The sequence below is a fragment of the Chlorocebus sabaeus genome, chromosome 17 (genome assembly GCF_047675955.1).
Source record: "Chlorocebus sabaeus isolate Y175 chromosome 17, mChlSab1.0.hap1, whole genome shotgun sequence".
In the NCBI taxonomy this organism is placed as follows: Eukaryota; Metazoa; Chordata; class Mammalia; order Primates; family Cercopithecidae; genus Chlorocebus; species Chlorocebus sabaeus.
The window spans coordinates 42432017-42458478 of NC_132920.1; the positions used below are offsets into that span (position 1 = coordinate 42432017).

General features: G+C 44.3%; 1 protein-coding gene across 24 annotated transcripts in view; it reads right to left on the reverse strand.

The window, feature by feature from the left end:
• Positions 1-388: 388 nt before the first annotated feature.
• The window catches only part of TRERF1 (transcriptional regulating factor 1), a 227221-nt gene continuing 201147 nt past the window's right edge, over positions 389-26462 (reverse strand). For 16 of the 24 annotated variants that reach the window (XM_073005981.1, XM_038006093.2, XM_073005979.1 and 13 more), the window contains 5 exons: positions 20918-21006; positions 18674-18787; positions 11268-11471; positions 8116-8363; positions 389-4140 (listed from right to left, as the gene is read on the reverse strand). In XM_073005981.1, coding sequence (XP_072862082.1) covers positions 3816-4140; positions 8116-8363; positions 11268-11471; positions 18674-18787; positions 20918-21006 — 980 coding nt within the window. In that variant the 3' untranslated portion in view covers positions 389-3815. The other 8 variants (XM_073005985.1, XM_007972567.3, XM_007972565.3 and 5 more) reach the window with 2 other exon arrangements.

Consider the following 26462-nt stretch of genomic DNA (forward strand, 5'->3'; position numbering starts at 1 on the left):
TGTCTCAAAAAAAAAAAAAAAAAAAAAGTAAACATACTTACTCAAATTTGGAAATGCAGATTTAAAATGCAAATAAATCGGAGTGGACTTAGACTTTGTGGAGGATTTAGTGTAAGACACCTGTGTGTCACAGTGCGCTCCCTTGAATCGCAGTTTGAGTCATAAGGTTTAGAGACCACCAAGTCCCCAAGTGGTTCATCCACTGCTTGAATAGCAGAAATGTATGTCTTTGTCTCCGGAGTTGGGGAACACTTTAATAATGAGCATTAAATTTGATCAGCAGAGTTAAACTTGTTGTCTACAGAAACCAATTAACAGGTAAACTAGCATTTATCCAGCATTGAGAAGTCATTGCAGTGGCTAGAAAGAAGAAATATTTAAGCCAAACGAAACGCAAAAAGATAATATTTTATTTTCAGAGCAGCTGATGCAATATTGAATCAGGTTTTCACAAATAAATATGACAGTGTCTATTTGGTTACATCTCCATTTGATGAATGCCCGTCTATAGGAACTGTAATAACTTTCTGAGAAGGCTAATGATTAGAATGTGTTAAATAAAATTTCCCTGGTTCCCTTTCTGAAGAAGCATTGTGACAATTTAAAAAAAAAAAACAAAAAAAAGCTTATCACTTGGAGGGGAAACAACCTAGAATGCCCCAGTTTCTTTCTGTCTTTTTTTTTTTTTTAAGGAATGCACCTTTTTAGGACAAGTCTATAAAACATCTTTATTTATTTGTTACATATGATGTTTAAATATAACTTTGCTTTCAAGCTTCAAACTTTTTTTAAACCCCTGGTAAAATAAGACTTTTGGTTCACCTTAACAAAAACTGACCTAGGAAGAAACATTTTTAGCAAAATGTTATTATAAAATTCACTAGAAAATACTGTCCTCTTTTTGCCAAAATGTTACATAAAATCCTTATTAAAAATACACACATTACAAAAGAAAAATTATGAATATGCTATACATAGTGCTTTAATATGGACCAAGGGACTTGCATTCCAGGAAAATACAGTTAAGCACACTAGATATTATGATGTCAACTTATAATAGTGCAAACCTGAATAAATTACATCCTGATATGGAAGGCATGCAATTCATCTGCTGAGAATAGAACATAACGAAGCCAGAACAGGAAGCAATCACAACCACTATTTAAAAATGTTTTCCTTTTTATTACATTAATTTTTTTCAAAAATACTTTTCTTTACAATAGAACTCCTAGAAAATATTTACAACCTTCCTCTAATAAAATATAACAGCAGTTAAATATATTTGAAAATAAGATGGGTTTTTCCATAAAATATATCTGTTAACTTTTTATATACAAGCTTTCTCAAAGAGGTCTAAATTCACTAATGAAAAACCATCTGATAGTAAACAGTAACCGAGTTGAGACATTAACCATTAGGAAGAAAAGTTCTTTGGGGTGGGGTAAGGGGAGAAGCTAAAACACAACACATACATGCAGGCAGAATTATTTCAGAAAAAAAAAAAAAAGTGCAACATTGTCCTAGGAAGTCCATTCTTTAAGTTGATAGTCAAGAAATACTAATTCAGGAATTTGAACTGTCTCGTTATGGAGGAGTTCTTTGGTTGTTTCAAGTCAAAAATCCTTATGCTATACTGCGTGGAAAATTAAAAGTAAGCTGTGCATTCTATTTTTGCCATGGCAACTGAGTTTATTTTTTAATGTTTAAAACTGGAACAGCTGGGCAAATCTCTAAACAGAGGCAATACATTTGCTTTATAAACACTTTTCTGGATGTTTGCTCCTTTGATAGATAAGTTTCCACAGACCCAATAGCAGCACCCTTCTAGGCTCACCCTCAGACACTAAGTGGAGGGCAGTAGTCCCTGGGAGAGACGATCAGCCAAGGATATGACAGCTGTAATGGCTTGGCCACAAAGTTGATGCACACTGCCCAGGCAGTTCTTGACTCACGACTGCTTGGATAAAACAGGATAGCATAACCTTTCTGAAATGGCAGCAAATGAAACTTTTTTTCCCCCTCTGAACAAAAGATGTAGGAAAACGCCAAGACCTCTTCTTTGAAAATAGGATGGAAAAGAATTTTAGTTTTTCTTCTGTTCATGACTTTCCTGAAGTTCAGAGACCACTGCCTGTGTGGGGCTGCTGTGGCTCACAGCTGGTTCCCCGCCATGAGTGTGTGCTAAATGCTTTTGCAGAGTCAAAGACGTCAGGTCCTACTCTCATGCTTCTGCTGATATTCTCTCTCATGTCAAGCTATGAATGTGTCAGCAAAGTGGCCCAGCGTGATAGGCACATTTATGTGGAGCTGGGAACCAGCATACCTGGGGTGGGCGATGCCTGAAAACACCGGCCCAGGAAATCACGCTGCATTAACTCCGAAAGGGGAGTTGTGTGAAGCAGGATCCTCTCTGTACTGGGGCTGTGTCCCAGCCTGACTTTTGCCCTAATGGTGGGATGGGTCAGTCTGACTCAGTTCAGAAGCCTGGGGCTAAATGGCATTTTTGAAGGATTACAGGTTTATTACCTTCAAGTACAAACAGCAACCCTGCTGACAGGGACAGGAGGAAGCAGAGCAAAGTCATGAAGGTTGGAGAAGTCTAGAAGTACTTTGGTAAGTGACTTGTAATGAATACATTCATTGTTTGAATGCAAACATTATAGTTAAGGTGTATCCGAAGCCATATTGGTTGGCCTTCAATGCTATTTGTCTTGTATTTGCTATCATATGTGTTAGAAAACTATTTCTTATAGCTAACATCAAGGTAAACTTCAGTCCAGCGGATGTGAATTATAGCAAAATCCCAGTGAATGCGGTTTCACAGTACTTCCAAGTGGCATAAAGTAATTTCAGAACTCCACTAATCATTAACAGTGTTGCAAAAAAGAATAGGCTTTTCTGATTTGTTTTTTGGGCAATAGAACACTTTCTGGCATTCTGGGTACTTCAATATGTGTCCTTCAATCACCCTAAAGTGAAAGCAGTCCTGGCAACTTAATATTTGCCTCCAGATGGGTCTCTAGTCAGTTCATGCTGAAACACAGTTCTGCGGCCCACAACTTGGAGCTGACCAGCCCCCAGGGAACACAGAAGAGGACAGGACGCACCTGCTGTAGAAAACCAGGTCCTCAGTAAACACTGCTGGGAATGAAAGCCTAAAATTATACAGTACTCCATTCCTGCGAACGGCCCAAAGGATGACAGGCAACACAGGGGAAACCTATTTTCACATTTGGTCATCTCCTCACATGTCGCGTGTGCTGGAGGAGAGCTGTGTAACAGCAGGGCTTGCTTTGGCCCTGGAGAGCTGCCCCTAGCATAGTATCTCCAAGCGAAGATGCCATGCTTACTGCAAACTACGGAATGAGGTCAGAACAGAATCAAAGTAACGCTTGATGGGAAAAGTTGGCCCCAAGACCCCAGTACTAAGAGGGTCGCCTGCCTCTTACACACACACACTCACAGCAAGCTTTGGGATAAAAGGCAACCGGGATGGTTGACATCTGAATGCAATGAAACATGAAGGCCAGCTTCAGTCCCTACCAGGAATGATTTCATGAGAAGGTAGCCCAGATGAAACACCTCTTAAAGATAGTTGTGCCAATTATTTATTCCCCCAACCCCCCACAAAAACATTTTTTTTTTTTTAAATAAAAGGAAAAGAAATGGGATTTTTTTCTCTAAACCTGAATAAAATGACCACTTTTAAAACAGGTAGTTTAAAAGGGTTACAAAACAAGCAGGCAGTCCAGGTTTCCTGATTAATGAAGACGGAGGCCGTGGGTTTTCACTGTCTCTAAGTGACACACAGGGCTTTATAGTTCTGCGTCACCCTGAAGCAAGACTGAATCTTGATCATCCAAGAGAAGATCGGTGTCCACGACTTCAGCCTCTTCCATGACACCTCCCAACTGCTGGACGACGTCGTCGTCGAGGATGTCCACGTCCTTGATGGGTTTTATCAGACTCAGCTGGTCCAGGGGCAGCAGCCCTGGCGCCCCTACGGGCCCCGTAGTCCTCTCGATCGTGGCTGCCATCTCAGCTGCAAAAGCCGCCTTCTGAGCCTTTTGCCTCTGCTGTTCCTCCTGCTGCCTGTGAGTTTTCATGTGCGCATTTCGGCTTTTGATCTTGAAGAAGACTCTAAAAATAAAGAGAGAGAGGTGTGTAGAATTTAGAAGGAGATCTGAGTTCTTGGAAATCCGGGTGTCCTAGGGGGAATAGGGGTGCATGGTCTGACAGAGTCCCTGGCTGCTCAGCTTCTAGGACCTCCTTCCCCTGTGACCTGTCACCTCCCTTCCTTCCTCTCCAAGCATTACAAGGAAAGGGATGGGGCAGAACACACTGACTGTGCCTCAGGCTTCCTTCCTGTGACAATGGAGGAGGAATTCTCAAAGGCCTCCTGTCCACCTGGAGTCTGCAGCACAGGCCCTTTCTCCGCCTTCAGCCTCCCCCTTCTCCTCATCACTGACCATGCCCTCTCCACTGGAGAATCTTCTAAATCATGCTAACAAGCCCTGATAGTCCCCATCATGAAACAACCCACCATCTGCCTCTGGCCTCTGTCCCTGTTCCTCCACAGTAGAAAGTTGTTTTTTTTTTGTTTGTTTGTTTGTTTTTTTTAATAGACACAGGGTGTCTCTCTGTTGCCCAGGCTGGAGTGCAGTGGTGTGATCACAGCTCACTATAACCTTGAACTCCTGGGCTCAAGTGAGGTGGGACTCCAAGGCTCCCACTTCAGCCTCTTGATTAGCTAGGACTACAGGCACACACCACCACGCCTGGTTAATTTTTAAATATTTTGTAGAGAGGGAGTCTTGCTATGTTGCCCACACTGGCCTCGAACTCCTGGCCTCAAGTGATCCTCCTACCTTGGCCTCCCAAAGTGTTGTGATTACATGTGTGAACCACTGTGCCCAACCCACAGTCAAAATTCTCGACGGATCTGCCCACATGCATTTGGTGGATCTCTTTTTTCTCTCCTCCTTCCTCTCCAAGTGGACTGTTGTCCCCTCCTTGTCAACCCAATTGCTCTTCTCGAGGTCATCGGTAACTCTGTGTGGCCAAATTCAGTGGCCCCTGTCTTTATTGTACTTGACTTCTGAGCTGCATCTACTACTCCCTTTCACTTAAGGCCCCTGCTTTGTGGCCAAGATATTACCATAATGGCTACATATCCTACAACACAGAGGACACCACCTCTTCCCCAAGCAAGGAATTAGCAGACTCGAAATACCAATAGTGCTGAGGTTGAGAAACCCTGGGATAAAAGGATATATTGCCAGGGTTAATTCTTCAGATGAGAGGTCTGCAACTATGGTCAGTGGGCCAAATCCTGACTGTTTTTGGGAATCAGTTTTATTGGCACATAGCCATGTCTATGTAATGTTGATGGCCACTTCTGTGTTGCACTGGCAAAGCTGAGCAGTTATGATAAAGACAGTAAACGGCCCACAAAGCCTCAAATATTAACTATCTGGACCTTTTTCAGAAGAAGTGTGTCTAGGAGTGAGACTGTTTATGGACAGGGCATGGCATAATACTCTTTAGTCACTCCTGAGCTCATGAAGGAAAAAAAAAAAATCACAAAACACCTGGTTTCTAAGGCCTGAGTTCAACAGGGCTGATAAATCACAATTCTACCTGGACATACTGAAAATGGTTCAATGTAACAAACATAATTTCAGCAGCTCTAAGAGGTATTTTGTGAACATTTGCCTAATGTTATTCTGAGTTAGGAAAAGCCACATAAACCATTTGTATTTTCCATAAAGTCATAACGGGATTTCTGGTGGAAAAAGTTCCCAAGCAACCTAAGACTCCAAAAAACCATTTAATAGATGCCACTGAGACATGGCCGGGAAACATGAAAGACTGACTTTTGTTAGTTAAATCATCCTCTGTCTCCACCTGGTGGAATGTAGCGTTGTAGCCTGTTTGAGCCTAATGAGTGGGAGGTGCTGGCTCCTCTCGGGAAAACTGGTAAGACCCTGATACCCTGATGCTGCCACTCCAGGACAAATAAGTGAGAGATCACTGAGAGTCAGCTGAGGGTGGTTCCATCATTATTTCTATTAAAAAAGCCTTAAGATCAATCCAGGGGCCCATCTCTCCCATGGTGCACCAGTATGTGGCAGGTGGTGATGTGAAAATGACATCATGGCCAGCTTGGAAGGACAGCAGGGTGTGGAGGAGACCCACACCGAATCCCACCTCTCCCATCCCTGTGCTTCACAGGAGGAAGTGATCTGCTAGTTCCAGTTCACTTTGGTGGGTACCGCCAAGCTGGGCTTAATCAGAGGCAGCATGGCATAGAGCCAGGAGCACAAGGCCAGGCTAGGCCAGCCCGCATGATTTGAATCCCCACTAGGCTGCTTGCTGTGAACTGCAACAGGGGCTTCACCTTTCTGTGCCTCAGTTTCTGCCTGTAAAAAAAGAAGCTCCTAAAAGTACCCGCCTCACAGGGCTGAAGATTAATCAGTACATGTGCTATGGGTTGAATGTGTCCCCCAAACAGCACACATTGAAAAATGAATCCCTAATGCAGCTGTGTTGGAAGGTGTGGCCTAATGGGAGGCGTTTCAGTGATGAGGGCCTCACCCTCATGAGTGGATTTATGCCGATTATTATAGGGTATGAGGCTGCAAGTTCAACCTTTTGCTCTCTCTCCCCTCTCTTTGCCCTTCCACAATGGGATGACTTAGCAAGAAGGCCCTTGCTGGATGCAGGCCCCTTGACCTTCAACTTCCCAGCCTCCAGAACTATAAGAAATAAATTTATTTTCTTTATAAATTATCCAGTCAGTGATATTCTGTTGTAGCAACACAAAACAGACTAAAACATGTAAAAAATCCTTTAAAACAGTGCCAGGCACATAGTGAGTACCTGATAAACAGCAGTTACTATTAAGTTGCCTGCTCTACTCTATGAGGTCCCACCTGGCCTTGCTTATGTAACTGGATGTTTTCCTGGTAGAGTTTCAGAAACCGCCTGGGCAGCATCTCTCCCAGGTAACACTCCTCTTCATGCTTGAGGCACTAGGAATTATGGGAAGAGGAACTCAGCAAGGCTCCTAAAGGATGTAATTCGTAACAATGTAGTACCCTTCCAGTCAGGTGGACTTATTGAGAAGTACACTGGAATTCTCTACTGGAGGCTGTGGGAGGGAATCACCCATCTTACCACCAATGGCATTTTCTACCTAAAGCAAAAAACAAAGTAAACCAAAAGGACAGAGCAGTGGTCAGGAGCCCAGGTCTGCATTCGGACAAAACTGGGTTCAAATCTCAGTTCTGCTCTTTACTGGCAGTGTGACTTAGGGCAAGTCATTTTACCTAATTTTTAAACTCTTATTTGTAAAACAAGTATAAAAAAACAGTATTTGTATCACATGGAGTTTCTATGTGAGGATTAAATGAGCTCATACACATAAACCATGTACCAAAATAAGTGCTCAGTAAATGTTAGCTATTATAATTACTATCTCATGTTACTTTTCTTTAGTTGTTGTTTTTTAAATTATACCTAAAAGGGGAGGATAACAAATAGGTTTTATTTCATGTGTCAACTCTGATTAATTGATTGTGCAGCTTGAAACATGACAATGAAAAATATTTGAGGCTTTGTCTTCAAGTGATAGCAAAGAGTGTGGTGATTGATTAGTGATGTCTGCCCTAGGCACAGAAGTAAGCGAAGGTGGTAGGAATACCCTGTATGAGCCATGTGTTATAGAGAGTTCCTGATTAGGTGTTCTAGAGCCATTCTCAAATCATTCAGTGGGGATGCAAACAGAGTAATGCTAGTGAACATAGCTTGGGTGTGAAGGGAAGGAGTGGGAACCAGAGTCCCGCCTGCCATTCCTGGGAAAGAGGGAAGTTTTGTAACTTAGAGGTTCACTCTCTGAAGATATCCATCCTTACAAGGCTCTAAGATAACAGAATGGCCATATTCTGAGTCTGCGACAAGGCCTACATACTCATCCCAAAGATGGTATGAAGAAGAATTTTGAGTTCTAAGTTCTTTTTTCTGATTGAAGAAACCTTAGGCCATCCTGGCCCAGTCCCCATACAGCAACTATCCTCATGAACTCAGATCCAGTCCCTGGTCCCCTGCACCTACTTGCCACACTCCTTGCAGGGGAAGATGGTGGTGGGGTCTGTCTCGCCGCTGGTGGTGCTGTGAGAGGGTGAGCTCTTCACCGAACAGTACCCACTCTGGGTGCCACCAGGCTTCTGCTTCCCAGAGGGGACGGCACCTCGGGCCTTGGTCACCTGGTTGGTGCCCCCGTGGATGCGGGCATGGCCATTCAGTGCCTGTCGGGAGCTGAACACCTGGGGAAGAAAGGGAGTGACATGACATCTACAGTCCTGAAAAGGAAATTAGGGTTATTAGTTACTCAGTGGTAAACATGGAATACTTGAAACTGTCTAATGACAGGGCACAAGGGTTTTATATAAGCACACTTTGGGCATATGTTACAAAAGGTAAAGATCAAATACTACAACCAGAAATGCTGTGCCAATCAAAACCTCATCACTGCTACAATCAGAAGAGAAGCAGCGATGTGGCACAGGATGAATAACAAAGCTACTGTCTAGAAGTCAAGACGTCAGGGGTTTGGACCCAGCTCTACTGTAACTAAAGCTGCTGGGCCATTTCCCTTATGTATACTTTATTTTTTTCCATCTGAAAAATAAGGGGACTGGACCAGCTTTCAAACTTTTTTAAAGCTGGTAACTACCTCCTTCTCTCCCTCTCCCATTTTTCTTCCTTCCTTCCTCTTTCCCTCCCTCCTTTTTTTTTTAAGAAATCAGGTCTTACTCAAAAAACTCAGGCTCAAGTTAAAAGCAGAGGTGCTCTGGCTAGAATGGAGACAGTACCCCAGAATTGGGCCTGTTTGCTCAGCTCTATCTACCCCCAGGAAGACCTAGTGCCCTAAGGAACCCAGTTTGAAAGACAATGATTAGGTTTTCTGACATATTCTATGTTATAGATAGTCTTAATCAGTAGCCCATTGTTGAATCAATGTTTAAGACCCCCAAATTTTAATACAGAATGATAAAAAGAGGAAGGATCTGGGCAGAATTTTAAAATCCTGCCATAAAGCTGGGTTTCTTAACATCAGCACTACTATCATTTTGGGTTGTATAATTATTTGGTGTGATGGGTGGGGGGCTCTGTTGTACAGGATGTTTAGCAACATCTTTGGTCAGACATTGCTTGCCAAATGTTCTTGGGGAATAAATCATGCCCAGTTCAGAACCACCGCTATAAAGGGATGTAAATCCATATCCCTGAATCCCAAGAGTCCTGGCTCCCAGCCTGTTAAACTCATCAGCTAAGGGGAGTACCTGCTGGGCTGTCTAGCTGTAGTAGTTGCTGTGTTAAGTTTATGAGCTCTGTGTTTTGTTTGTTTGCTTTTTTTGTTTTTGTCTTCAGATGGAGTCTCACTCTGTCTCCAGGCTGGAGTGCAGTGGCATGATCTCAGTTCACCGCAACCTACGCCTCCTGGGTTCAAGCGATTCTCCTGCCTCAGCCTCCTGAGTACAGGCGCGCACCACCACGCCCAGCTAATTTTTGTATTTTTAGTAGAGACGGGGTTTCATCATGTTCGCCAGGATGGTCTTGATCTTTTGACCTTGTGATCTGCCCATGTTGGCCTCCCAAAGTGCTGGGATTACAGGCGTGAACCACTGTGCCCGGTCAAGCTCTGTTTATTTTCTTATGTAGGAAAAACCCTATTGCTGACTTAGCAACCAAAGCCTCCATCGTTAGGCAAGGAATAAAATAAAACCAGCATGCTTTTTCCACTGTGATTTTTAAAAGTCATTAAAAAATATCTTTTTTTATGTAAAGAAAAATTGGAACAGAAAAATATCTACCTTGCTGAGCATTTGATTGGAAAAAGTAAAAGATAACTTCCCATTTGGTACACAACTTACTGTACATAGAGCTATGATTTGAGGAGGCATCTGATTTCTGAACAAATTCACCAAGAAATACCATCACTTAAAGTCATTATCATAATCATGCTGCACTGAACACTATACAAAACGGCCAGGTCATTAAACATCCAAGATGGAAAACAAGTCAGTAATCTCTTCTGTTCTCTCCAAAGTGAATGCAAAATGTATATTTCTTTGTTTTTTTTAAAAAAAAATTTCATTTTTTCTTAAATGCAAATCAAATGAATTTCTGCTTTAGGATCTAAATATCTTAAAGACTGTTGCTTTCTCCATCTGAGCGACAGGCTTAATAAGCAGCATTCAGTACGCTCTGGAGAAGAGCACTGTCCTGTATCACGTACGAGCAAAGAAAAGCACACTGACTTGAGGAAAACGGGCTTCCTGTGGAAGGGGCAACATTATTTTGAGGGGTAACCCCTCTAGAACTTGCCTATACAGGTGTGCCTGGCCTTAAGAAATCTGATTTGGAAAAAGCTCACCAATTCAGACTAGTGGGGGACCAGTGGGAGATTGAGAAATAACCTTTAAAAATATCCTTTAAAATACACATGGAGCCTTAGACAAGGCCAGCACAGATACCATAAGGTCTTTCTTTAGTGCTAAGAATGACCAAATGGTGAACTTGTTTTATTTTAGCTAAATTATGTTTCCAATATTCTTGAAAAGTACTGGCCTCAGTACTTAACACACACTCCCTTTCAGCCTGTTTTTATGATTAATTTACTTTTAGTAAATCCTTTTTCCTCCACTATAGAGTACAAACATAAACTTTAGTTAAATCTTTGTAACAATATTTTCAATTTAAATTAGTGACATTTCAATTAGTAACATTTTATGAAATGTGAAATGCAAAACCTTCTAACAGGTAAAAATCGCAGGAGGTGGGTCAAGTAATTATGTCATAAAAGGATGATCTTTGTCAGCAGGCTCTCTTAGTACATTTAAATGCATGTTGACAGGGCACAAGCTTGTGTGACACACAGCCCAGGGGAGTGCAGAGGCTCCAGGAAATGTGGAATTATGTTCTGGAGGCCAACACTCGCTGCAGAGCTTGGAATCACACACTTCTTGGCATGGGGGCCTTCTCTGTGTTCTCCAACATGCAGCATTGTGCTTGACGCAGAACACACACTCTGTAAATACCTGTTGGCCAAATGAAGAAGAAAACAATGGCAACATGGAACACCCTCTGCCAAACTGTGATTGTTGGAAGAGCACTCTTGAAAATACATCATCTCTTAAAGCCAGGCACAGCTATATGGCCCTTGCTTGTCCCAGATCCCCAGACAACACAGACACACTTACAGCCCCACAGTTGGGCATTTCACAGATGAAGGAGCCTGAGGGCTGGCCCAGGGCCTGCAGGGGTGGCCCCTCCGTGGGAGCCAGGACGGGGACGGGTGGCGGCTCCGGGGACTTCAGCACCTCACTCTCTTCTTCTTTTGTGGATTTCCTATCTTCTTCCGGGTCCTCCTCCTCCTCCTCTAACTCTTCTTCTTCTTCACTTGTCTAGTGTTAAGGTAATAAAAGCAAGAGGGGAAAATCCCCAAATGGCATTCTTAGTGATGAACAGAACTCACAGATCAACAGGAGAGAGAGGGGCTGGATGCTGGCACTGTGTTCCTTTCTTTCTGCATAAGGAATGGCGGACAGAGCCTGCTAGGCGTGATCCCAGAAAGGTTGGTCTCAGGATGCTTAGGACTTTGAGGTCAAGGAAGTAAGTCCCCTGCCCCATTTTGGGACCCTCATCACTTATACAAAGATATGGTGAGGCAGAAAGGAACAATTTCTACATGCAAGGATTCCCCGCCTTGTTCAAGACCATTAGATCTTAAAATGACTAAAACGCAGGCTGCGCCCTGCCTGTGAGTAGCTCTGTCTCCTCACAGCGGTGAAGAGGGTTTTCCAGCAATACAATACCATGCAAGCAGAGAGACTAAAGGAGGACATGTGCTGATGTGTTTTAGAGGCTTTATAACACCACTCTGCAAGATGCTGGATTTGACCTGTGGCGGGCAGAAAGCACGTGACAGAAGGGGCGCTCCACTCTGGTCTTGTCAGAAAATAGAATTAAAGGAGAGAATATGGAAGGGGAAATTCCCTTTTATTTATCATGTGCTTTTCCTTTTGTCTCTGACCATGGGCTTAGAAAAAGCAGTGTATTTAATGTTTCTATTTATTCATTTTCCCCTACCAGAGGCATTTAATGAAAAAGAACAAGAAAAACATTTCCTATGAATAATGATCTCCTCTGCTTCTATGGCCCCTCTCCCCACTTCAGAACAGCAGCCATGGGGAGAATTAAGCAGAAGGTCCTTGCTCTCCTCAAGGTTAACAGAATAGTAAGTTACTGGAATAGCTTGGAGTGGGTGGCCTGGGTGTGCTGGGATGGAAGGGCGGGGATCCAGGAGGCTCTCATTCTCCCCTTGCTTAACTATATTCTGCTCTTTCCATCCTTCCCAGGGTAGGGGTGAGAGTTGCTGGCTCCTGCAGACCCCGAAAGGGCTGAGGACCAATCAGCCTCATTTCAGCTTTCATTTTACAGTTTACAAAGTGCTTTCACATTTACCATGCCACCGAATAGGCTGCAAACAGTCCTCTCATTTTACAAACGAGCAAGGAAAAGGCATGTCCAGCTGCCCCTGACCTGGCAAGTCATTTGTCTCTGCCAGGCTCTCTGCATAACTCATCACTTAATGCACATGGACTCCAGTCTACTCTACCCCCACAGTGATGGAACTCTGGGGAGTCTATGATTCTTAAAGCCCAGAAGCAAGACTTTCCAAGAAAGATACAGATTTCTGAAAGTAATGATACCCTAGGAACCAGAAAACACAAGCTTCCTCTCTGCAGTTTGGATTTGGGGTGTGTGTGTGTGTGTGTGTGTGTGAGAGAGAGAGACAATGCCAGTATGTGTGTGGCATTTAGTAGCCCCTCATTGTTTCAGTATTGTCCTTATTTAATATCACATACATGTACACTTGCGATGCAGTAGGAACAGGGTGTATTTAAGAAATGGCTCCAGTTTCCACTGGTAAACAGGATTAATTAGTAATGATCACATTTGTTAGAAGACCTCAGTGAACACTGATGTAGGCCTAGTACATTTGACAAAGTGGTTTATGATCTAAGCAGCCAGCCTCTTACTAGCATAGAACATACAGGCTGATTTCACTTAGGTGGTCTTATTCCTGTAGGACTCCACCATCTTTCTGTCCCAAAGAGTTTCAGGCAAAACCTTGTTATGTCAAACTGGGACTTTGTGGTCTCAAACATTAAGTAGCCCATGGTCTATAGTTTGGCACTTAAAAATAATTACACACAACAAATGACAATGCCATTTGTATTTGTTATAATGACAATTTTCTCACAATGCCATTGTTTGGCTTAAACATTCTTAGAAGAAATGTTCCATACAGCCACAACATTATAAATTACACTGTACCATGATTATGTATGTCTCCAGAATTTAGATAGGTTTTATTTCAACTGGCAATCTATAAATCACAAAATGATTTATCATCAAGCCATATGGCTCACCAAAGTGACTAAGAGATACAAAGATACAAGAACAGAAATCTTAACATGTAGAACTTTGTATCAACAAGTTGGTCATTTTATGATATATTGTGAAACAAAACATTTAGTATATTCCAAAATTAGAAGGCGGGCAAATATGGGGGTGGGGAGGAGGCTATACATTTAACATGGTGCTCAGAACCTCGAGTGTCCACAATAAGAGTTTCTTGAGGAGGAGGAGATTTTTATTTCTCAGACATGCAAATGGAATTCATATTATGAGAAATTAGTAAGTCAGAATACAAATGCTCAACAACCCAAATCTGCTCAAAGACACAAATTTGTGTGTACCAGTCGCTAATAATAATGATGATGATGACAATATTGAATGCCTGCTGAGAATCATGCATTTCACACACACAAACATACACACACACACACACACACACACACACACACAATTTCTAGTTCTCATAACACTGTAAAATTTTTTCATTTTTAAACAAATGAGGAAATCGACCCAAGAAATAAGTTTCTCAAGGTCACACAGCTAGTAAAAAAGTTGAACTGAGATTCAAAATCTGGCCTTATCTTATTCCAACACTTCAACCTTCTTCACTCCTTGGTCTGGCTGCAAATGTCCACAGGTACATGTTTGTCTATCTGGAAATAGCTTAGAGATCCTAAACCTCTCAATATCATTGGAACCAGCTGCTTTGAAATGTCAAAGGGAAGGAGGATGTTTCCCAAGGCCCTTGTCAATGGACTGTGCTGTAGGTAACTGTGCTGACATCATTGTGAGTTCTACCTTTGCCCTTGGAGCCCTGATTGCTGTTTTCCACAGTCAGTTAACTGCCTCAGTTGGTTCCTTGAATTGTGCTAATTTTTGGTCACAGCCAGCCCCATATATTTGTCCTGAGTTGGGGAGCATGAGCACAGGCAGGGGACAGGAAGGTGTGGCCAGCACCTTCTCCTCTCACCTCATTAACAGAACCCATCTTGGCTCCCTTCCTCTGCTTCCAGTCACCCTGCCCCTGCTGAGTGAGGAGCTATGCTCTGTTGACCTCCTGGTTACTTAGCTAAAGGGCAATCATTCCTTTCAAACCTCCTTCTTTCCCCTTCTCTCAAGTCCTCAATAATCCCTGAACCACCTGAGCATGTTCCTTCATGTTCCATCTGCAGGGAAATGGTCACCCGCCCTTTCGTAAAACATTGAAGACACATGATCAGAAGAGCTATTCCAGGTGTCCCAGACAGGCCCCGAGGACAAAGAGTAGGACCACATCCTAGGACTGTGCCTTGCACACCCTCCCCAGGTGCACCCTCCCCAGGATCCCCATGATCCCAGTTTTTCATCTCCACTTGGCAAACTATGCTTAGAAGGCTGACTGTGCACACAGTGCCCACAAAGCCCCTGTGAGCTGCCATACTGGCTTTTAATCAAGATTTTCTTGTTCTTTTTGTGGGCCTGAGTCATCTTTGCACATAAGCCTTTTGCTCTCCCTAAGCTCACAAGTAACCAGGGTGTGGACACTCCTGGCCCAGCCTAATACTGGCTCCTGGTGAATAAACCCAAGAGGGTGTGGCCCCTCGGGCACCCTCTTACCCTCTCCTCCTTCATCTGAAGCTTCATGCTGGCCTGGGCCTTCCTACCCATCTTCAAAGCCCACGCAGTCCAAGACGGTGCCTCTGCCTTGTGTGGAAACATCTTTGTTAGTGTCACTCCTCTGCTCAGCATCCCCTTGTTCATTCCATCTCCCTCCAGTGAATTCACAGAAGGAATGTTTATGAATCAGAGCAACTCCTATCTTCGAAAAATATTCACCCATTCATTTAAGGAACATTTACTGAGTGACTGTATTATGCCAGGCTCTGTCCTAGGCACTTGATAACGCCCAAGCCTAAGATACACCAATTTACCTCGGAAGACCATATTCTCTGATTTTGCCCCTCTTCCAAAACATGGCACTGACAGAGCCCAGAACATTCCAGAATTGGAAAGGACTTTCTAAATCATTTAAATCATCTGGCCATTTTACAGGCTAGCAAGCCTAGGTCTTCAAGGCTAGGAATCTTTGTGCTTCCTTGTTTACTGTCTCTTCTACTCATTTGGAAAGCAATGCTCTGTGTGACCTGGGGCAAGCCCCTTCCTCTCTCGGGGTCTCAACTTTCTGCCTGTAAAATGGTGAAATTGGGTGAAAGAGTCCTTAAGGCTCCATCTAAGACTTCCTGGTTCTCACTGCATACTGCTTTTAAACACTCTTGGAGTTCGTGGTGTATTTCCACTTACATATGTTGTATCTTCCCAACAAGGACATATGTTCTGTGTGGTGGGGGGAGAGGAGGGAGGGGTCATTTAACATCCTCGGGTTGCCCACAGCACTACATACACATTGCTGTTTACATTGGGGGAGTTCAACTGCTTTTAGTTGACTGAACTGGAGGAGATCATAATGTTGTTGTTGTTGTGTTTTTTGTTTTTTGTTTTTTTTTAAATTTAGATGTAGTCTCATTCTGTTGCCCAGGCTGGGGTGCAGTGGTGCAATCTCTGCTCACTGCAACCTCCACCTCCCGGGTTCAGGCAATTCTCCTGCCTCAGCCTCCCGAGTAGCGGGGACTACAGGCATGCACTACCACGTCCAGTTAATTTTTTGTATTTTAGTACAGATGGGGTTTCACCATGTTGGCCAGGGTGGTCTTGATCTCCTGACCTCGTGATCCGCCTGCCTTGGCCTCCCAAAGTGCTAGGATTACAGGGGTGAGCCACAGTGCCTAGGCGATCACACTGTTTTTTTAAACATTAGGCCACAGACGAGCAAAAGACTATTCTGATATCATACATCACTACTTATTCTGATATCATACATCACTACTTATTCTGATATCATACATCACTACGAGTCAAACAAAAGCCCTGGTCACAAGAAATCCTGAATATAGAATACTGCCATCTCTGATTGAAAAAATGGCAATACCATTCTATTCTACAGATTTCTATTTTCTCTGATATTTAGGCTCTAACATAAATGTATATATGTATGTATATTTAATAGCAAGGATCAATTATTAGTTAGAAGCATAGGCTTTGAAGCATTAATGAGTCCAAAAGTTGTTTTTTTTTTTTTTTTTGAGACCGAGTCTCGCTCTGTTGCCCAGGCTGGAGTGCAGTGGTGCGATCTTGACTCACTGCAAGCTCCGCCTCCTGGGTTCACACCATTCTCCTGCCTCAGCCTCCCGAGTAGCTGGGACTACAGGTGCCCGCCACCATGCCCGGCTAATTTTTTGTATTTTTATTAGAGACAGGGTTTCACCATGTTAGCCAGGATGGTCTTGATCTCCTGACCTCATGATCTGCCTGTCTTGGCCTCCCAAAGTGCTGGGATTACAGGCGTGAGTCACCACGCCTGGCCTAAATTTCTTTTTTTTTGACGGAGTTTTGTTCTTGTTGCCTAAGCTGGAGTGCAATGGTGTGATCTCGCCTCACTGCAACTTCTGCTTCCCGGGTTCAACCAATTCTCCTGCCTCAGCCTCCCAAGTAGCTGGGATTACAGGTGTGTGCCACCATGCCTGGCTAATTTTTTGTATTTTTATTAGAAATAGGTTTCACCATGTTGGCCAGGCTGGTCTTGAACTCCTGACCTCAGGTAATCTGCCCACCTTGGCCTCCCAAACTGCTGGGATTACAGGCTTGAGCCACTGTGCCTGGCCAAGTCCAAATTTTTTATAATTCTTTAAGAAAATGTGTGGCCAGGTGCAGTGGCCTGAGATTACAGGCCTGAGCCTATAATCCCAGCACTTTGGGAGGCCAAGGCAGGAGGACTGCTTAAGCTCAGGAGTCCGAGACCAGCCTGGACAACACAGTGAGACGTTGCCTCTACAAAAAATTAAAAAATGAGTGGGGCGTTGTGGTGTGTGCCTGTAGTCCTAGCTACTCCGGTGGACGAGGTGGGAGGACTACTGGAGCCCAGGAAGTTGAGGCTGTAGTGAGCTATGATTGTGCCACTGCACACTAGCCTGGGTGACTAAGTGAGACCCTGTCTCAAACAAACAAAAGAAAATTTGCATATCACTGCTCTTAACTACACAAGGGAATCAGGCTCAACAACATACTCAGCAGCTATGTGACTATGGCCAATTTACTTAAGCTCTGTGCCTCAGTTTCCTACTGCATAGAATTGGTATTAAATGAATTACATTGGATTAAATGAGTCAATATTTATAAAGTCCCTAACACAATGCCTAGCCCATGAAAACTGCTATTTCATTGTCTGTTAAAGAAAATGACACACATACATGTGCTAACCCTTACAACTGGGGCACAATTGGGAATGAAAATATAATTTCAAATATTTACATAATTCATGAATTCCCAATACTTTCACTGATGGTGACACAAGCTAGAGTTCAGTAATGTAATACATAATTTTTATATACACACACACTGTAGGTAATGTTTTCCACAGGGTGTGAAAAGGAGCTTTCCTGTGGCTATGGATGCAGGGTGGAGAGTTAATTGCAAGGATCACAAGTGATAGTAATCACCAAAGCAACACATACAGGGTTCAGAGACTATTTAGGTCTTGTTGTGTCTTTGGTACATACTTAATGTGCAGTTGACTGTGGACTGTCTGCTAATGAAGGAAATCAATACCAGGGATAAATGGTGATGTAAGGATTAGAAGCGTCTACATGCAGCAAATTAGTTCCTCAGTGATGGAGGGTTCCTGGCACTACCTAGAAGTCAAAGCTCTTCTTGCTCATGCTTTACAGACTGTGGCAAAATCCCAGGACCCTTTCTGAGGCATGTTATGGGCTCAGTTCAGTAGCATCTGTGACATGGAAAGATCAGAAAAGAATATTCCAGGGGGTCAGGATACCACCCAATCATAAACCAACAAACCCAAGGCTGGGACCATCCTTGGTTTAACTCTTCTGGCTCCTAGCTGCCTTGAAGCGGGCACCAGCCCTCACCTCTGTATCTGAACACTGAGCTACAGGCCAAACCTATGGACGTCTTTCCTCTACCTACTCAGGAGGGCAGGTCCTGAATCCTGCAGGGGAGCTGGGCTGTTGTCACCTCCTTCCTCCTGCTATCTTGGCAGCAAAGCCAAACCGAACACCAGCTACTTACTAACCTGGGCCTGGGGTGGGAGCTGTGCCAGCACAAGCAACAACCTAGCGGCTTCACTCACCACACAATCGTCGATGATTTCCGCCAGGCGTGTCCGGTGTTTCCGCCCCAGCCGCATGATCTTTTTCCATGTGTAGTAGTACTCCACGCACTGAGCCACCGTCTTGGACTTCACCTGCCGGGAAAGCGAGATCAAGGTTAGCTCCAGCAATGGGCAGACAGCAAAGGCAGCAAGCATTTTTGAATATTTAATTTTGTAATAAGTAATCAACAAGTTTGCATAGTTCAAGAAAAAAATGTACACAGTGAAAGGCCTCCTTCCCACACCTGTCCTTACCCCTCAACCTGCAACACAGGTAGCCCCTTGCATTACTTTCTTTGGGTATCATTCCAGATTTTTTTTGAGACGGAGTCTCGCTCTGTCGCCCAGGCTGGAGTACAGTGGCGCAATCTCGGCTCACTGCAAGCTCCGCCTCCTGGGTTCACTCCATTCTCCTGCCTCAGCCTCCCGAGTAGCTGGGACTACAGGTGCCTGCCACCACGCCTGGCTAATTTTTTGTATTTTTAGTAGAGACGGGGTTTCACTGTGTTAGCCAGGATGGTCTCGATATCCTGGCCTCGTGATCCGCCCACCTCAGCCTCCCAAAGTGCTGGGATTACAGGCGTGAGCCACCACGCCCGGCCAGGTCTATGCATCTTAAAGCAAAAACATTCCTTTCTTTAGTTCATATGCTCTACGATCAGACGAGGTGTAATAATGTCGGTTTGCTGGTGGCAGATTAAAGGCTGGCCTTACCCCTGACGGTGGGAACAAGGCCACCCACATGGTGAGATGAAGCCCTGTCTCCTCAAAGTTGCCTCCTTCTCATCCCCCTGACACCTGGAATTTCCACACTAGAATCACCTGAGGGAGTGAGGATAGTGTCCGTCCCAGAGAGCCCTGGGTTAAAACTCATGTTGCCTGGTAAGCTCAATACACGAATCCATCATCAGTTGAAAGTGTGGGGCCTAAAGGACTGAGGTCTATGCCAGGCCAATCCTGGGGGGGAGGGTGACTCCAGAAAGATGCAGCATGAGGGCTGCTGGGCACACGGGGCAGCAAGGGCATGGCGGCCGTCAAGGGCAAGGCAGGGGCAAATGCAGACATGGAGGCGGAGGCAAGTTAGAGACAAAGTCCTCTAAGTGTGCTTCTCACACTTGCCCAGGCAAGGCCCTAGCCTGACAACAGGAGACATGCCACGCTAGGACACCTCTGAGGACCATCTGTCTCAGCCAGGGGCCAGTGGGTGCTGTCACCTGTGGCCCTGTTCTCTGTGTACCCGAACAGTCTTAAATGGCTTTAACACAATATGGCTCCATCATTCATCAGTTTGTTGAAACACTCTTTGAATGCTTTTAATTTTTTATGCTAAACCATCTCTCAGCCAATAAAGTCAATAAATGTATCTGTTGTATAAAGTGCTATTTCATCTATGGAAAGTTTTATTTTGCTTTAGAATGTTGTATATGCAAGGTATTTTTATTATTACTGTCGTTAAAAATAGGAGTTCAACACCAGAAACCATGCTACTGGGTAGAGGGAGGCCACATGTTCTCCTCTCCCCAGTTACCCAGAAAAAAACTCTGTCAGAAATGTGGTAGATCTGTCAAATATACATAAATTATGTATGACCAGGCACAGTGGCTCATGCCGGTAATCCCAATGCTTTGGGAGGCTGAGGGAGGTGGATCACTTGAGGTCAGGAATTCAAGACCAGCCTGGCCAACATAGTAAAACTCCGTCTCTACTAAAAATACAAAAATTAGCCAGGAGTGGTGGTGCGTGCCTGTAATCCCAGTTACTCTAGAAGCTAAGGCAGGAGAATTGCTTGAACCTGGGAGGTAGAAGCTGCAGTGAGTCAAGATCATGCCACCACACTCCAGCCTGGGCAACAGAGTGAAACTATCTTGAAAAATAAAAATAAATAAATAAATAAATAAAATAAATTATGTAAATTATGAACCAGGAGCCCAATTCTCATTATTCTGATAGAATTATGAATTACACATTTTTATTAAGATAGAAAATAACACCGCACCACTGCAGTGTCCAGATAATCTATGCCTTCTTTCCCCTGTCCTCTCCCTCCCACAGTCCTAACACTGGGGCCATACCACCCCTATATCCACTACCATCCTCACCAGCGAGTGTGGAAGACATCCTTTTTGTAAGTATCTTAAACCAGTATCCAAATATTTCTAAATATTTTTGTGTACAATTTCCCAAGTTTAACTTCAACGGGGCAATGGGAAAAATCATGCTTACCATCTTCTGTACAAAAATAAAGTCTTTGCTGTAAGTGGCTAGTGCTTTGTTAAACAGTTTTCTTTCTAGGGAGGTCCACTTGTCCGAACCTACAACAAAACACAAACCTCATAAGAACATCTCACAGTTCCCCTTGCTTTTAGTTGCTGGTTCATTTAGTTAAGTTACAAAATACAACTACAGAGCAAGTGACATAATACATATCAAATTCCCATTTGAACAAAAACATAGTGTGATATAATGGTTAGGAGCTCTGATACCTGGGTTCAAGTCTCAGCTATGGCCTTGACCTTGGCAAGTTACTCATCCTAAGCCTGTTTTGTTACCTACAATTGGGAATAATTATAATTGCCTCCACTGATTAGGATTTTTGTGAAACTTAAAGAAGATAATGCACAAAAAGTGCCCAGCATCATCACTGGGAAACAAAGAGCATTCAACACATTTTAGGGACAGTTTTAATGTAATTATCATATTCACAAGTGCAAGCATTCATGTAGCAAGTACCCTTCAGGGTGTGGCTGGATTCACCCTCTACCCTCGAGATGCGCACAATCTACTGGGGAGACAAACAAGTAGGTCATGACGTTCAAGGTGGTAACTGTAACTATCCAGGTAAAGGTGAGGTGTCCTTAGGGCACGAAGGAGAAACACCACATTCAGGTTAGGGCCAGGGCAGCCAGGAGGGCTTCCAGGTAGAGAAAACATCTGAGTTGAGTTCTAAAGGTCATATAGAAGCAAGTCAGGCAATAAGGAGATGGAAGAGTATTCTGGTGAGAGGAAGCAGGATATGCAAAGTCAGAGGCAAGAGTGAAGTCATGCACTTCAGTCATTCATTCAACAGGTATTTATTAGGTGTATATTACAAGCAAGACGCTGTGCTAGGAAAAATAGCTTAACATTTCTAAGTGCTTACTATGTGGCAGGTTCTAAGTACTTCAGTTATTCATCATCAGGTTCTACTAACAATCCTGTAAGATTGTTATGATGATGAGCCCATTTGACAGATGAGGAAATGGAGGTTTCCAAAGAATGACTAGTAATCCAATCTGGTTCAAGTATACTGTTCCAGCAGAAGCAGATGAAGCTGGAGAGGTGAGTGGAGCCAGTTCTTGATGGACTTGCTGACCGAAGAGGGAGAGGCCTCACTGCTGGGCTGGTGCATCTGCCTTACTGGCTAAACCTGATATTTATGTCTTTTTCCTCCACGAAAGAAAGCAGGATATGCAGATAATAATATAAAATGGTACTGGCTTGTTTGGGGCAAGAAATAAGGTCTACTTCTAAGGGGACTCCTATTTCTGGAGGCTCTAGGGAAGGTTCCACCACTGCGGCTGGTTCAGAGGAAACTCAGTCTTGTTCTTCTGGCCTGCTGAATTCTCCACATCTCTGGTTCTTTGGATGGTATTCGGCCAAGGCTCTGACCTCACTAGACTTCTCTAGACTTCATTAGTGGCGTACACTAGTACCCCAGACCAAATCTTTCATTACACTTCATCAGTGGAGTACACTAGTACCCCACCTCACTATACTTCATTAGTGGGGTACACTAGTACCCCAAACCATAATATCATTCCTCCCTTTCCGGGCAAGTCCAAGGTTTCCATTTTGCTATGGTCAACTGATGGGGCTGCAGTACAGGAAACCCTAATCACTTCCCTTGTAGGGTTTGGCCAAAATAAGTGAATCAGGCGAAAATGCTCTAGGTAGGCAGAGGCCTCCTTAGACCACAGGTGGGGAGCCTAGGGTCCTTAGGAAAATATATGGCTCAGTGACGTAAACTCACATTTCTGAAATAAACAACTTCCTTGTGCAGCTCTTTGATGGGTCCTCAAGCCAGGAGCTTTGGCTCCAGACTCAGAATATGCCTTCCACAGCTGGGTGGGGTCAGATGTCTACAAAAGCAGGGCGACCACCCAATTTATTTGGTTTGCAAACTTTTTTTTTTTTTTTTTTTGAGATGGAGTCTTGCTCTGTCACCCAGGTTGGAGTGCAGTGAAAAGATCTCAGCTCACTGCAACCTCTGCCTCTTGGGTTCAAGTGATTCTCTTGCCTCAGCCTCCTGAGTAGCTGAGATTACAGGTGTGTGCCACCACACCTGGCTAATTTTTGTATTTTTAGCAAAGACGGGGATTCACCAAGTTGGCCAGGCTGGTCTTGAGCTCCTGACCTCAAGTGATCCGCCTGCCTTGGCCTCCCAAAGTGCTGGGATTACAGATGTGCGCCACTGTGCCCAGCTGCAAACTTATCTCTTTACTTCTAGAAGGAAAGCAGCTTTCTCATGAATCCTCAGCAGAAGGGAGTCATCTTCCATGGGTTCCAGAGGACTAGACAGCTCTGGCTGTGCAGACCACAGTAACAGGGAGCCTCAGGGCGGCTGTGGGTTTGGAGAATCCTTGCCGGAGTGCATGTGAGCACAGGGGGCTGGTGGGATTTGAGGCTTTATAGCACTTCCATCACCATTCTTCAAATTCTGTCCAACATTCAAAGCCTTGGGGTCCCCTTACCCAGGAACAGAGGCAGAAAGAGGGACACAGAAAAGAATAACCAACAATTCAGCTCAACAACCAAACAACAATCATGGTTCCTTTTAGGTATCCACCAAAAGAGCAAACGGGTAAGAAGAGTCAGAAAGATAATGACGGAAGAAAGACCACAATGGCAGTCTGTCATACCAGCTGACTCACGCGAGCTTACACAGAGGTTGCTCCGCTGCCCTGCTGCAGGTCCAGAATCTGTGTGGCCCTCAGTTGCACCTCCAATGGGGAATCAGGAGACATTTTGCTGATGAAACCCTCAACTAGATCAATGAAATTCTTTCCAACCTCAGCCAGATCATCAGTTTCCTAAGTTAGAGTGTAGCTCTAAGACATGACAAGACACTAACAGGGCCATCTAGCCTTCTCTGCCAGTCGCTGCAGTGGATATACTTTTTTCTACCTGCCAGGCTCATTACCTGATTTCTGGCCCCAAAAGCAGTGTTCCGTTCCCTGGCCTGTCGATTTCTGAGCAGCATGTCCCTTCATGTTTCCAAATTGCTTGCCAGATGCAACTCCACAGGTGAAGTAACTTCCTGCCCATCTGTTAGGAGGGATCCCCAAACCTCGTGGGGGAAGGAGACCTTCTCCCTGTTGACCCCTGGTGGTTTTTAAGACTGCTGCTCTGACACTGGATTTGGCGGCTTCCTGATTCTGGAATGGGCATTCTGTACAACTCGTACTGAGCTGGAGTGGGCTGCATGTTCTCCCTGCCCCTCTATGCGACTCTCCCATTCCAAGGGATACAGGGCTGGGTCAGGGAGTACTCTCTTAAGAGAGTAAGAGGTGGTTCTTCTGCATAGTCCTAGGGTCTGTGCTTTGGTGCAAATGACAGTACTCTGTGTGTGCATGTGTTAATGTCTGCTCAACAGGGTGTTCACAAATTGAGGGACAGAGGCTTGGCCGGGCAACAAATCCATTCTCACACTAGAGCTGGCTTCCTGGTCACAGGATTGCCCACTGAGGCTAAGAGTCCATCCCTGGGCTCTTGGATTGAATTCCCAGGCTAAAGCCTCAGACAGATAAGTAACATATGAATGTGTTTTCCCCAAATAATATCACTGAACTGTGATAAAAAGTGTGATTTTAGTCACCTTAGGTTGTGAACCTGGTTCTGCTACTTACTCCTTCTGTGATCCCAGGCAAGCCTACTTAACTTCTCTGAGTCTCAGTTTCCCCATGTGACATGGGGAGGGTGGCAGTCACTCCGTGACTGACAGGTTTGGTCCTAAGTGTCTGATACATGTTTTGAACCTTCACTGGGCACCTGGAGAGCAGATTCCAAATCAGCCCAGGGCTATGAGACATATGCCGCCCCTGCTGATACGTGGACAGTAGCATCCAAGACAACCTGTTTCTTGTTCTGTGTATTTCTTATCCACAGTCTCACTCCTGGCTGCTTATTATATCCATAGTCTTCTCCTTCCTGCCTCCAAAATCCCTCTGTAATCTGAAGTTAAGGAAAGGCTCAGATGTCTGTCTTTCCTGGAGTCTGACAGGGACAAGTTCCTCATTCTTAGACAAGGTTCTAAGCTGGCCCTTCTTAGATCTTGCATCTTGGACAAAGTCCAGGATAAAACACAAAACTAAGGCAGGGGGTTGCCTCAAATCCTCCCCTATCCTTCAACTAGCCCCCTACACCCTCCCTTCTCTCTAGGATCCCTGCTGCCTACTCAGCATGCACACAGGGTTCGTGGGTTGAGAGTCCCCCCGCACTCATTTGTTCTACCTGGGGATTCCTGGCTATTGGGCTATTACCAGCAGGGGCCCCTAACAAGACGATTAAGGCTAATTACAAAGAACCTAATTAACTGGATGAAACGGTGCTGGAACAGTATCCAGAGGAAAACTGTTCTGACCTTCGGTTGCTGGGAAACAGTCTCTGGACTGTGGTTAATTTGGGGGCAATCTACAGTGAACCCGGGCAATTAAAAAGAGACATGGAGGGGTGAGAGAAAGTTTGGACACAGTATCTTTCAGAGGGACTTTCTTTCTTAAAACTTCCATTAATAATTTTTTTCTTCTCTTTTTTTTTTGAGACAGGGTCTCACTCTGTCACCCAGGCTGGAGTGCAGTGGTGTGATCTCCGTTCACTATAGCTTATGCCTCTCGGGTTCAGGTAACTCTCTTGCTCATCCACCCAAGTAGCTGGGATTACAGGCATGCACCACTATGCCTGGCTAATTTTTGTATTTTTAGTAGAGATGGGGGTTCACCATGTTTGCCAGGCTGGTCTCGAACTCCTGAACTTAAGTGATCTGCCCGCCCTGGCCTCCCAAAGTGCTGGGATTACAGGCATGAGCCACCATTCCTGGCCCCATTGATAATGTTTTGTAGTTACACAAGACAGACATGTTCATTGTAGAAAAAGGAGGACTGTTTTTACACCAGATTTTCATTTCCACACAGGGTTTTCAATAGTGGGTGAAGGTTGAGTAATTTTTTGGGGGGTGCAAGGTGAAGAAGGCTGCTACCAAAGTTTTCTCTGTGGGTAAAAAGGGGGAAGCCTCAATCTGAATCCAGAATTTGAGCTTGTCCACTAGGCAATTTGTTTTTTTTTTTTGTTTTTTGTTTTTTTTTAAATTTAAACTAGTGCCGTGTTAGGCAAGGTAAAAGAGTATTAACTCAGTCCTACCCTTGAGGGGACCACTGTCTACCTACAGACACAGGCTAAGGATGCCTGGGAAATGAAATCACAGCTGTGCTTCTTGCAAATTACTCTTTTGAGCATGTAATTCTGTCTCCTCATCTAACTGGAGCAGCTTCCAAGGCAGAAGAGACCAGTCCTCTCCAACAGAATGAGTAATTCCTCCAGGTCTCCTCCATCTCCACAACTCAGGTTAGGGTTTCAGGACTCAATAGGTGTTTGGGCTGTGCTCAGGGCCAATAAGTAGACTCTGTTGAATACTTGCCAAGAAGCCAGGGTCAGTTCTAACACCCCTCCACTCTTCACCCATCTGCAGGAATGACCAGTTCAATGAAAAAAGTCAAGCACGCTGCAATCCAGC